This window comes from Lycorma delicatula, chromosome 8 (genome assembly GCF_047948215.1).
Source record: "Lycorma delicatula isolate Av1 chromosome 8, ASM4794821v1, whole genome shotgun sequence".
Lineage (NCBI taxonomy): Eukaryota > Metazoa > Arthropoda > Insecta > Hemiptera > Fulgoridae > Lycorma > Lycorma delicatula.
In genome coordinates, this window is record NC_134462.1 from 111,693,842 (window position 1) to 111,707,142 (window position 13,301).

Below are 13,301 nucleotides of genomic sequence, written 5' to 3' on the forward strand. Positions count from 1 at the left end.
TAGCTTATCAGCTGACGAAATGCTGTGACATTCAGTGATGCTGTATTACAAAAAAAAAAAAGTCAATTTGTTGACAGTCATGAAGCTGTTATTTATGTTTGGGCACAAGAAATTAAAAAATTAATTCCTCAAATTATCTGGCTATTCAGTTAATTGCTATGTATTATATAGTTACACTCTCGTTGATTGTTTACATTATGTGACAGTGCAGAGTAAATTTAAACACCATGCAGAAATCAATATGAAACAGCAGGAATATAATTATTTTAACAACCTATTCAATGACTTCTAAATTTACCTTAAATTTTGTAGAAACCCTTAACAGTCTAGCTAACATAACATTAGTCTTATTTATCGTATTATTTTTTAAATTATTTGTATTATTTAATTTATATTATTCTTATTTATTGTATGTGTATTATTTTTCACATATTTATTTATATTTCCTACTTTTTTCATGAGTTTCTTTTACTTCTAAATCTAATTTTCAGTTTTCAGGTTACAAACAATGAGCTTTTAATAGCCACGATTGCTTCTCTCGAAAGTACTCAGGTATGTTAGTAAGGTCTCTTTTGAAAGTACTTAGTCAAAAGTACTTGGTTCAGACTCTTTACTAACTATAGTTTTTTTTCACGTTAATCTTCTTTAATAGACATGAAATCTAGTACTCTGTCCATTGTTCAGACAATGATACAATGGGTAGGTGTTTGCCCTGAGAAAATAAATGGTTACTTATATATAATAAAATACACACAATAAAATAAAAATATGCATGCACATCTATGCGTACAATACATGGATGCACACATACTTTAGTCTAAACAAAACAGAACTAAAGAATATTAAAGAAACACAATAAATATTGCTTACCATTATTAATACTTAAACCAAAGATAAAAATTTATTTACTATTTCTGAGAGCTTAAATAATTTGTTTCACATTTTCTTATATGATAATGAACTTTCATAAATATACCAACAAAACAAATACATAACTGCCCTAACTGGATGCTCTATTTGATTACTAAAATAAAAATGATATGACGCCCAATTTAAGGACCAGTATTCTGATCTTGTTTCCCTGACTGGACAATATCGTATAGTGCATATTTCTGATATAACAAAAATTATCAATGTTTAAATAAGTAGAAAATCAACAGTATAATCTCACATTATTTCACAGAAGCAACTTCTGCTTCTGAACTTCAATTTTTTTATCAGTTAATAATTATAGGAAAGTTCTAAAAGTGAAAGGATAATACTTTTTACTACAAGGCTTGCAAAACTTACTTTTCGATATTGTCTACAATTTCAATTTATATATGTCTGAAGTAATGGTTTAGTGTCTAGCTGTCTATTACTGTGAAAGTTAATTTATTATAAATATTTCACAATCTGTGAGCATCAAAAAAGAAAAATGATTAGATACATTTTCTTCTTTTAGAGGGAGAAATCTATAGAAATTAATGGCAGAATGGAGCATCATTATAATGATAGTAATTAGAACTAAATGATGATCTATAAGCATACAGACAGATTAAACTTCTCTTTTCGATCGACACCATTCAAATAGTCTTTAACTCCAAAAACGAATCTTAATACCAAAGTTATTGACTTAACTGATATGTGGTGACCACAGATCAAATTTGATGAAATAATAAACGAGAAATATTCATTGCTCTTAAATTTTCAAACATGATTTATTAAATTATCAAAAAGTCTACGCTTGGTGGGTTTCACAGAAATCAACAGTGTGAACAATCAGATTTAAAAATTTTTTAAATGCTTGAAACATTTTGACATTCTGTATCAGTACACTGTAGTGATATTGTTTTATGTATTACCTCAAAAATGAGGTCAATTTTTTACCTGTCTTAGACTGAGGAGTTGTCTGACAGCAGGAGTATTTTAATATATCATTTTTTGAAAATTTTTTCAACTTTTTTGGCAGTATGGCATGGCGCCAAATCTTGTTGGAATTTGATCTGAAGTTGTGTCACAACCCTTTCCTTGAGAATCTTGATGTATCCCTTCTCTTTCCAACATATTAATGAATGTTGGAATTGAGCCGGTGAATTATTTTCATCTGATGCTTTTCTAACGTATGTAACCGTTTGCTCCTCAACATAAAAAATCACTCTTTACAAAACATTATTCTAATTTTTTTTTATCCATTTAGCATGTGCTGTAGACTACAAAAGCGTATTTTTGCACATTTCTGTTGTTAAAAACTGTTTTTTTAGCTGGCTGACGAGTTTTCTGACTACCTGCGAGAAATCAGATCTTCTTGGTTTGTGTTTTGAATGTTATGAACAATAACATATGTAAAAGTGTTAGGCCTAAACACTAGACTACATTCTGGGCATCGGTTTTTAAGTATAAAATATTAAGTACTAGCAGACCTGGCAATGCTTCACTATTACTAGATTTGAGTATCTATATATATATATAGATTAAATGAACACAATTGAACATTTAATAAAACAAAAAACAACATTATGGAAATTCACAAAATTAACCTTTCACTTTATCCCTTTTTACTTTCTACTTTTTTCTCTTTTCCCCCTTGATGTAAATCAGTCCCATAGTTTTTTTAGCCTATAGCGGATACACATATGAACACTGCCTTTTACATATATATATATATATAGAACAAAGTCTGCTTGTATATTTGTGTTTGTTTTGTAAATAACTCGACACCAGCGTTAACTAGCAGGTATAGTTTTTGCAAAGATTTTTCTTTTTACATAACTTATATATATTCTGAATATGAGCCAAATTGGCCCATAAATACAATTTTTCTAAACATTTCAACCCCAGCGCCACCTAGTGGCTCCATTTTTCAAAAATATATTTCTTTTCACATACCTAATAAATGTTCTGAATATGAGCAAAATTGAGCCATAAATGCAATTTTTCCAAATATCTCAATCCCAGTGCAATCTAGGAGTCCAATTTTTGCAGAGGTATTTCTTTCCATGTAAGTAACATATATTCTGAATATGAACCAAATCAGACCATAAATACAATTTTTCAAAATATCTCGACCTGTGCCACCTAGTGGGTCCAAACTAATTCAGAAACTTCATGGACGTCCGTACAACTCACCAAGGTTTTATCGTAATCAGATGAATGGTATAGGAACACATACGGGACAAACAAACAAACAAACAAATAACAATTTCATAGAGGCTACCTTCTCTGACAATCAAACAGGTACAGAATATCTTTAAAATGTGTGCTAATTGATTGGGTAACCACCATTTAAACTGCCATACTGCCTTCAAACAATGAATCAGAAATCATGTTGTTTAATATATATGGTCCATGAAGGTTGTTTAAAAACAGACTTTCTTGTTGGCTTTTTATTGCCTGGAATTCCTAAGCAGCCAATAAATGTGGGAGTTGCTGCTTTTTAATTGTAATGGTGGTGAAAATTTTTACATGAACATAAAATAGTATAAAGTGCAGTAAATTAAAAAAAGTGGTACAAATTACTAAGCAACTTACCTCTTCGTGGTTTGTTATGAATATTTATGGCTTGAGTGTGATAAGTATTTTCATCGTCTGAAGACTGCATGCACACAAGATGTGAATCTGCTGCAAGGCTGAGATTAGCTCCAAAGGCCAGCACACTGTCATTAGAATTATTTAATGCCCTGATTACCTAAAATAGAAAGTGAAATATTTTTTATATATAAATGGAATTAAAGGATTTTATTTGATTAACACATACAATTGTACTTTTATTTACGGAATTGCAAAATATAAATAATGAATAAAAAATGATGTGCTATAAAATGTATTTGAAGATCTTATATGTATGAGGTGTAATTGTAAAGTTTTAAGATGGCTTGTAATTTTTCAAAACTGCTGTACATGCAGGATATTGTGATCAATCTCCTTCAGAGTAGTCCCTTTCCGACTAAACACACAGATTCCAACAGTGTTTCCACTTTTGGAAGCATTTCTGGAAATTTTCTTTCTTAAGGGTTTAAGAACCCTGTCCAAATTTGCCTGGATGTCTTCAATTGAGTCAGATCGGTTTCATTTCAGTGAAAATTTCAATTAGGAAAAATGTAGAAGTTGACAGGGACTGAATCAGAGGAATAGGGGGTGGTTGTGGAAGCACAGGAATTTGGTCAAAAATTCCGGTCTGTAATCAAGAACGCACGTTGAGCTGGTGCATTATCAGGGTGGAGGACCCAATTCTTGTCTTGCCAGACCTTTTCTTCTGCAATTTTTGTTCAAACGCTGAAGGACACTTTTACAGTATTCCTGGATGGTTGAATGACACCGGAGGCAAATGCATGATGCATGCACCCACAGAATTGAAGAAAACCTTAACATTGTCGTCAACTTTCGTCACGTTTTTTTTGGTCGTGGTATACTTACACTGTGATGATCAGTTTCGGCCTGATTAATCAGTTCTTGAAACACTTTAAGTCAGTTTTGTTTCTGCTGATCTGACAACACTTTCAGAGTGAATTCTACATTCACTTTATTGCATGTTCAAATCTTCAGTTAAAATTGACTGAACTGCACACAAACTTAAATTCAGTTTAATCAGCCATCTCCATAATTGTAATTCTAATGTCAGAGTGCATTAAATGGCAAACTTTCAAATTTTTTTCGCTGGTCTTTAAAGTGGAAGGTTGGCCAGACTGGAGGTCATCTTCAACTGATTCATGATTAAATCTGTTGAGAATCAAATAAAAAAAAAAAGACCGGCTCAGACACTATTCCTGAAAGCTGTTTTTAAGAGTTTATAAGTCTCAGATTCTGATTTCCTGGTTTTCAAACAAAATTTGTTGTTCAGTTATCTCATCCATTTTGTGAAATTAATAATCAACCAAGAACCGAAAACATATTTTTACTCACCAGGATGCTACTCACTGCTGAACAAAATCACTATGATCTTTTAAGGAAATTTCAAGGGCAAAACAAGCTTCCCCTTCTACACCTGTAGAAAAACCTATCCCCTCCTATTGAACAGTGATGGCACCTATATTAAAACTTTCTACTCCGACCTCGTACATACATTATACAAATTTAATAATTTTGTTGGTTTTCATGAATAAGATAATAAACTCTTCAATTTAACCCATGAGTGACATAATGGGTAAATAATTAAAAAACTTTTAAATTAATACTTAGAATTAATAAAGCCCCAATAGCCTTTTGATACAGAGAATCCTCTTGCAAAAATCATAATTTAACTTACATTCAAAAACCGTATGAGTTATCACATACTTTTCTTTCATTAAGTATCTTAATTTAATTTATATTCAAAAACCATATAAGTTATCGCATACTTTTCATTCACTAAGTATTTAATTTTTATTTTTATAGCTTACCCAAGCTGAATTGGCACAGATCTGATCTAGGCGATGGTTGCCTAGCTAAACGTGTATGTGTGTATAAATGGTGTATGTATCAGCAGGTCGAATGGTAACTGTTTAACACATTAGGTACACTCTTTACACTCTTGATCTACTGGATCTTGGTTATCCGGAAATTAAATCGTTTAACCCTATGTTTTAATTGTACTCGCCCACCATAAACATACCGATCCGATCTTTCACTAAATACACTCAAACCTGTGCTAGCGCAGTTGTAATTATAAACTTATGAAGACTAAAGAGTAGAAAATAAAAAAATATATAAAAAAACTTTTTAAAAATCACTCATATTAAATGCACTAAAATGTGAAAATAAAAAAATATGTACAAAAAATTTTAAAACACCACTCTTAAATTAAACGCACTAAAAGATATAAAATAATTTTAAGACAGTATCTCAGAATGGATTTGACAACAAGCTTGGATGGTGATATGTAAGAAAGTCATAGCTTTAATTTAAAAATCTGATGTTTTTGCCAATTTTTTCATATGCGTGATGAATGGCCTAAAGAGTGGGGTGCAAACATGAGCATCTCTTTCCTTTGTGAGGAGAAATGAATTTTTTTCTGACGCTATTTCACCAGTAATTTGCTAAACTGTTCTTTTTGAGACTCCTGTAGCATACGCAACATGTTCTACAACTTTTTTTGGGGTCACTAACAAACATTCCAACTGCAGCTTCTCCTGCCACGTAATTAAAAACATTGAGTATAAATTATTTTCCTTGATGGCAAATGCCTTTTCCATGTAAATTAGACATAATATGCAAAATAGTAACGTCAGTTCACTACCACAAGAATAGAGCTGATAAATTTAGTAATTTGACTCTAATAAATTACTTCTAAAATTTCACTTAAGACTACTTTCAAGAATTGAAACTCAAAAAATGCTATAATCAGATGATAACCTTATACTCTTTGGATACACACAATTAACTGGACAACTTTTAACTGCAAATACAGTATAAATTAGAACAGAATCATTTAGAAAAACAAGTTAGTCTCTGAATGATTCAGGAACAGTTTGTATTAATAGAGATTTAATGTTAAGAATTACACATCATTCAGTTATTATTTACACAAACCAGAATAAACAAATTTTTATTACGAATGACTCACAGCCTAGGCTAGCATACAGTTGTTCACCACTCCCAGAACAAAGGGCGAAGAGCGTAACATAAACAGTAGATATCAATCTTGTGCGTGTTTGGCTTGGATATTTAATGAGACTATTTCAGAAAAACATTTTACTAACAATCCAATTATACATGTACTCTTATCACCTTCAAAATAGTTCCCTTGGGAAGCCACGAAACGCTTCAAACAGTTTTCCCACCCTTCATAGCAGTGTTGGAACTCAGAAATTGTAATATCCTTCAGATGGTCAGTTACATTTTTTTAATGTTTTCTACTGTTCCAAAATGGTGTCCTTTCAGGTGTTTTTTTAAGTTGGGAACAGGAAAGTCGCAGAGACTCAAGTCAGGTGAATAAGGTGGTTGAAGAACTACAGGAATGTTTTTCTTTGCCAAAAACTCATTAATTGAGAGTGCAGTGTGACAAAGTGCATTGTCATAATGCAGCATCCAGTTGTCTTTGATGGCTGGTCTCACATGGGCAACTGTTTTCCGCATTTTTTCAAGAATTTCTCGGTAAACATACTGATTTACAGTCTGTCCTGTAGGCAAAAATTCCTTATGGACAATGACACACTACCGATTTAATTTTTGATGTTCATTTTTGCTTTTTAGGGATGTAGTGAGTTTGAAGTGTGTCACTCCTTGCTCTGGGATTTTGTTTCTGAGTCATGTTCAAATATCCAAGATTCATCACCAGTAATAACATTTTTTTATGAGTAGAAAATCAGGATCAGTTTCAATTCACCCTAGGAAGATTGTGACACACTTCCACCCTATTGTTTTTCTGTTCAACAGTGAGGTTTCTTGGGACCAATTTTGCACAAAAATTTTTCACGTCCAATTTGTTGGTCAAAATTTTATGACTGTGGTATGGCTCAAATTCAATTATTCTACAATCACTCTGACAGTTAATCATCGGTTGTACCGTATCAAGTCTCTGATTCGCTCAACGTTATAACTTTCTGATATTAATGGTCTTCCACAGCATGGATCATCTGCAACTGATTCCTGGCCATCTGAAAATGCTTTAAACTACCTAAAAACTTGGGCTCGTGACAAGAGCATCATCTCCATACGCCCATTTGAATTTTGAAAAAGTTTCAGTAGCATTCTCACCGAGTTTAACATCTAACTTGATTGCACAACGTTTCTAATGATCAGTATCACTCATTTTTATAACGTACAACAAAAATTCATTACACAAAAAGTTTGTTTACGTCTCATGTGGCAACAATAGACTAAAGATATTAATACGTAATATAAATCAACTGTGGTAATCATATGTTTACTAGTAACTTTACAGTGTTGCCACTTTGGCTGCCAAAAAAACTAGTCTCGTTACTTTATTTACAGACCTTGTATATATTAATTCTATTAATATAAACCACCTAGTACAGAATATTGGTATGACATCTTATCTTAATTTTATTATGAAAGTACTTTGCAGCATCCTGCATCTTCAGTTATGATTGTATTCATTTAAATAAGCTGCATATTAAAAATACTAAATACTTACTAATTAAAAATAATTTAGCATTTTCAATATGCAGTTTAATTAAATAATTGAATCTTGACTGAGGATGTGGGATTCCACTAAAGTACTTTCATGATAAAATTAAGGTACAGTATGTTTTATCTCAATATTTTGCACTAGGTGGTTTATATTAATAAAATTAATAGTACAGGGTAATAATATGAATCTTAAAAAGATTAATTCAGTAAAGTAATACACAAACAAACAAACCTATATGTAAAATGTATCACAAAGTTCTCCTGGGACTTTCATAACCTATTCTACTCGAAAAAATAATGGAAAAAGTTCATATAAATGTATGTCCTAAACGGCTTAGTTTGCGAGTTACAGCTAATGAAAGATTTTGCTATCCCAGTGAATTGAGGTGGTACTGAAACATTTAACAATTAAGGGGCAGAATTAGTGATTTCTTACCTGAAAAATCAAATAAAATACATTCCAGAACCGTACCTGCAGTAGTTTTTGAGTAATCTGGGGTGAAAACTGATAATAAAGGTAAAAACATCCTGTTTTTTATGTTTGATGTACAATAAATTTGTTAAATGGGTAATAAACACATAAAAATTTTAAACAAAACTTGTACAGAATTTAATTCTGAACAAAATGATCTAATGGTCAAATGGTCTAGAACATTTTTGTTTTAAGTTGAATAAAACAATACAAAAGTTAGTAAAATTTGAATTTTATTTAGAGACAGTACACTAGACCAAAGTGCATTATACTTCAATGGAAAACCGAGTACATTCAAACTAAAATTCACAGAAAACCTTCGCAACAGTATCAGCTGTTGCTATTTTATTACCCACATTCAAATATTTTATTGTATTTCTGTCAGTAATAAAAAAATTATTATGAGTAATTTTTATTTTACAATTGTACATTTTTAAAAAAAAATTTTTAAAAGCAATTTTTAACAGCGAATTTTGTTTTTAAAGTTTTTTCACATCATCAAAAAGGAATCTGTTTTTTATTTACATTAAATAAGACCTTTTCTGACAACTGCAGTAATGTATTCTTTCTAAATAAAACTTTAATTTTTTTTAAATTTTCTTTGTTTTATTCAATTCATTTAAGAATTAAATTCTCTACAAGTTTTGTTTAAAACTTTCGTATTTATTACCCATTTAACAGTTATAGTACATCAAACAGAAAAAAACAGGGTTTTTACTCCAATTTATTGGTTTTCATTCTAGATTTCTAAAAAAATTACTGCAGGTCCAGTTCTGGGACCTATCCTATTCGATTTTCAAGTCAAAAACCATAAGAAATCAATCACTAATTCTGCCCCTTAATTAATATCCTAAAAATTTCAGTATTACCTCATTTTACCGGGGCAAGCTGAAATCTGAGTGAAATCTTCACTACCCGTAACTAGCAAAAGAAGCATTATAGGGCAAATGTTTATCTGAACTTTTTCCATTATTTTCACAGGTAGAATAGGTTATGAAAAGTCCTCGGAGAACTTAGTGATACATTTTGCATAAATGTTTGTTAAGGCAAAACTCTGAATGGCTTATCTAATTTTAATTGAAACTCGTAAGCTGATATGTATGTAACTCCAATTCATACTTAGGCATTTTACAAATATACCAAGGTCACTCCTCTTGTGACTTGATCAGAAACTATTTTTCGAAAATTTCTTTAAATGATTGTCATTTTAAGAAAAAAAGCTGTACAACATAATAACATATTCATAAAATATGAACAACTTTTGTCAAAAATTTCTTGCTGAGATGTAGTACTTCATATAATGAACTGTTTCAAGACAGAAAGGGATACGTTAATTTGTTGATTTATACTATCTTCTCAATTTCTTTTATGTCTGTAATATATGTGAAGCACCAGAGGTACAAGAGTCACAGTTGTCTTACAGTAATTATTTTTCACTAAACAGTCTGTGACAAACAGAATGGTGTCACTTATAAAATGCAGGTAGCTTTACCACCTGCATTTTGGGTCTGAGATGCTGATATACAACAGTACATTTCACTTTGTGAAGAAGGCAATAGGAAACCACTTCACTATTCATTTTAACCAGTAAGCTTAACATGGGATGCTTCTAATTCTTGGTTATAGCACATAATTTTTGGGAGTGACCTGTGAATCATATCAAGTCACCTTTTGCGATTGTCACCAATTGACATAGATATTAGTCAGAAAATGTTTTTTCCATAAATTTCATATTTATTGGAATTTTTCTTATGAAGGTATCCATAGCCAAATTTTATCAAAAAAGTTAAAAATGATACTACTGACTGAGTTAGTGTTTAGTATAAATTTTTTAATGCCAATGTTGTAAAAATTGTTAAAAAAAATTTTCTCACACCAATTGGACGAATTTAAAAATACTAAATTTTGGAAATTTTCAAATAAATATTTTACAACTGTTAAGTGCAAATAGTTGAAGAATGGAATTCAATCAATTCCATATTGTTTTGATATTTTGAAAAAATGATTGTGTAAAGTTATTTAAAAGTTAAAGTAAACAATAAATAAAATAAATAATAATTATACTATGAATACCTGATCATATCTATTTCTTGGTAATAATATAGTTGTCTGTCTATCTTCCATATGTACAACCAGACCTCTCACTGTAGGCAATGTATATGAGTATTTACGAAAATCCTAAAAACACATACAATACAGTCATTCAACATAACAAAAAAAATTATTACACAAATTCATGATTATTGTCCACTTAAGTATAAAAAATAAATTATGAACAAGGGAATTAAAAATAATGAAGTCATCAATTTGTGCAACTATAATCAAATTAAGTAACACAGATAGTTTCTTTGAAACTATGTAATTTACTGTAAGCTTTTTCAATTATAATCTCAAATATTATTGTAATGAGAAGAGAAACTTCCATAGATACGAAGTGCAAGAACAAGAGAAAAAAAATAAAGAAAAAATGAGAGAATGAGTAAATGTAAAAACAGAAAAATCAAAAAACAACAACAGAAAATGTTTTTGAGTTTATAGGGAATAAATTTGTGAAATTTACAATTTATTTATTTTGTAAATAATGAGATACTAAGATTAAATACATTCTGTGAAATTTATTTTTTAAATAAATTCTGATCAAATTTTAATCTAGGAATCTTCCAATATCTTTTGTTGAACTGAGAATAGTAATCATCACCTGAAATTTTTCCATGTTACTGACTTCTTTTTCAGTGATAATGTTTTAATATCCTGTACCCACAATGATATGTTCTAAGACTTACTGTGGGTACCTAAATCATAGCTCTACAAAAGGTAGTAGTGGATCTTTTAGGCTTCTCAATACTTGTATATAAAACAAGAGAAGGAGGTATCTTGTTATGAAAAGAAGGGACACCATCAGAATGTAGATTTGTAAAATAAAGTTTTTTAAGGAGTAGTGTCGGAATCACAAGTTTGGGCAGAATAAGGAATGATTGGTCAACATGATCTAGATTGAACTTTATATTTTTTTTTAAATTTGGTACTTTTTCAGATCCACTGAAAGAGTGAACTTAAATTTCAATACCATAGCCATGAATTTACATTTTATCACTTGTTTCATTTCTACTGACTTGAATTAGTTACTGACAAATCACAACACAATGAACCTTTTTGATCAAGTAACATCAAGTACGTAAACTTATCCAAGATTAGAATTTTTGTACTCAGTCACATTAGTCAAACAATTACCAGAACTATTGTCTTTTGTGAAATGAGAGGCATCTGTTGATACAGATAGCCATTCAAAGACAAATAATCAATAATTGATTATCCATCTTCAAATTGTTTTTACTCCAAAACAATGCAAATGGCTTAAAAAATCATAGTTGTAAGTCTGTTTTAACAATCTATGTAAAAAAAAAAATAATAAAAAATAATTGTAAGTTACGTATAACATATCTGTTTCAATAATAGTTTTGTGTAAAATTTTACTTTAATATGACGTTCATACAAATTACTCATTAAAAAAGTTGCAAAATAATACTGAAAGACAACATAAATGACAACAGAAAGCAAACCATGCAACAAACAAATAAATTCTAAATGGATATATGGTGTTATGTTCCACTTCTCTCACAGGTACAGACTTCATATCAATAAAATTCTTCGTGGTAAGTAAATCAAAACGTTTATACTTTTTGAACATACCTGTTTATGCACATGTACTGGTATTAATTTAGTTTTATATGTAGGAAGTATAATTCAAAATCTGGTGTGAAAACTGTGTATTAGAGTAGTCATTTCATTTATATTTTTTGGAAATTCCCAAATGAGAAGAAGGGGGAAAACGGATATTTCTGGGGGTAAACAAGGAAAATATTGATGAGATTTTCTATAAATTCAAAGTTGAATTTTAAAAAACTTTCCACTTATCCTTTCTAACTTAATAAAAAAATAATATGACAAACTTTTGGCAGAGAAATTTTATGCATTAACCATCTTTTTTCTGTAAATGAAACAATATGCAAATAGGAAAAATTTTCAACCATTATTTTAATGTTCAACAGTCATAAACCGTACTTGTAAAAATTGATTCTATAAACTTTCAATTTGCTTTTTCAAATCAATTGACTTGAAATATTTTAATTATTTTATTTAATATAAGTTATCATGCTTTGAAACTTTTTCGAACCTCAAAGGGGGAAAACAAAATATTCCATATTTTTTAAATAAGACTGATTATGGTAATGATAATTAAATACGAAATGTATTTGAATGCACTACAGTGTTATATTATCAGTTATTTAATCAATGTCAGATGGCTATGTTACTTACTGCTAAAATATTGATAATGGTGTGACCGATATCGGTATACAGTGGCTGGCGATGTCTCACTGACAGTAGAGGACAAGGATAATACCTATACTCTGCTCCCAGTCTTAACACTAGACGTATTGGAAATAATCTAGCCCATGGTGTCTCCCACCTATAAAAAATAAAAGGAATGTGTAAAAATCTTATCTACTGTTAAGACTGATGTGATTGTTTCCCAAGTTAATGATTAAAATGAGCAGACTACAAAATACTGAATACGATACCGTACCAACATCCAAGCACTCACTAAGCAAGGTATAGAGAATGATAGCAGAGTTCGATGACTAATTTCCCCTCCCCATTCTTTTTATTAGTAATGCTGTAGTTTGAGTGTTTTTGATTTTTGAAGTCCTATAGATCTTATTTTAGTTAAAACATAACTACACTTTGATTTCAGTAAATTATATCAGGTGATTCAAAAAGA

The 13,301-nt window shown here is 30.3% G+C and overlaps 1 protein-coding gene across 4 annotated transcripts in view; it reads right to left on the reverse strand.

Moving 5' to 3' along the window:
* The window catches only part of Sara (Smad anchor for receptor activation), an 88,749-nt gene that overhangs the window by 23,423 nt on the left and 52,025 nt on the right, over positions 1-13,301 (reverse strand). For all 4 annotated transcript variants that reach the window (XM_075373278.1, XM_075373277.1, XM_075373276.1 and 1 more), the window contains exons 11-13: positions 12,839-12,989; positions 10,595-10,699; positions 3,511-3,667 (exon numbers count right to left, since the gene is read on the reverse strand). In XM_075373278.1, the coding sequence (XP_075229393.1) occupies positions 3,511-3,667; positions 10,595-10,699; positions 12,839-12,989 (413 nt within the window). The remainder of the gene's footprint in view (positions 1-3,510; positions 3,668-10,594; positions 10,700-12,838; positions 12,990-13,301) is intronic.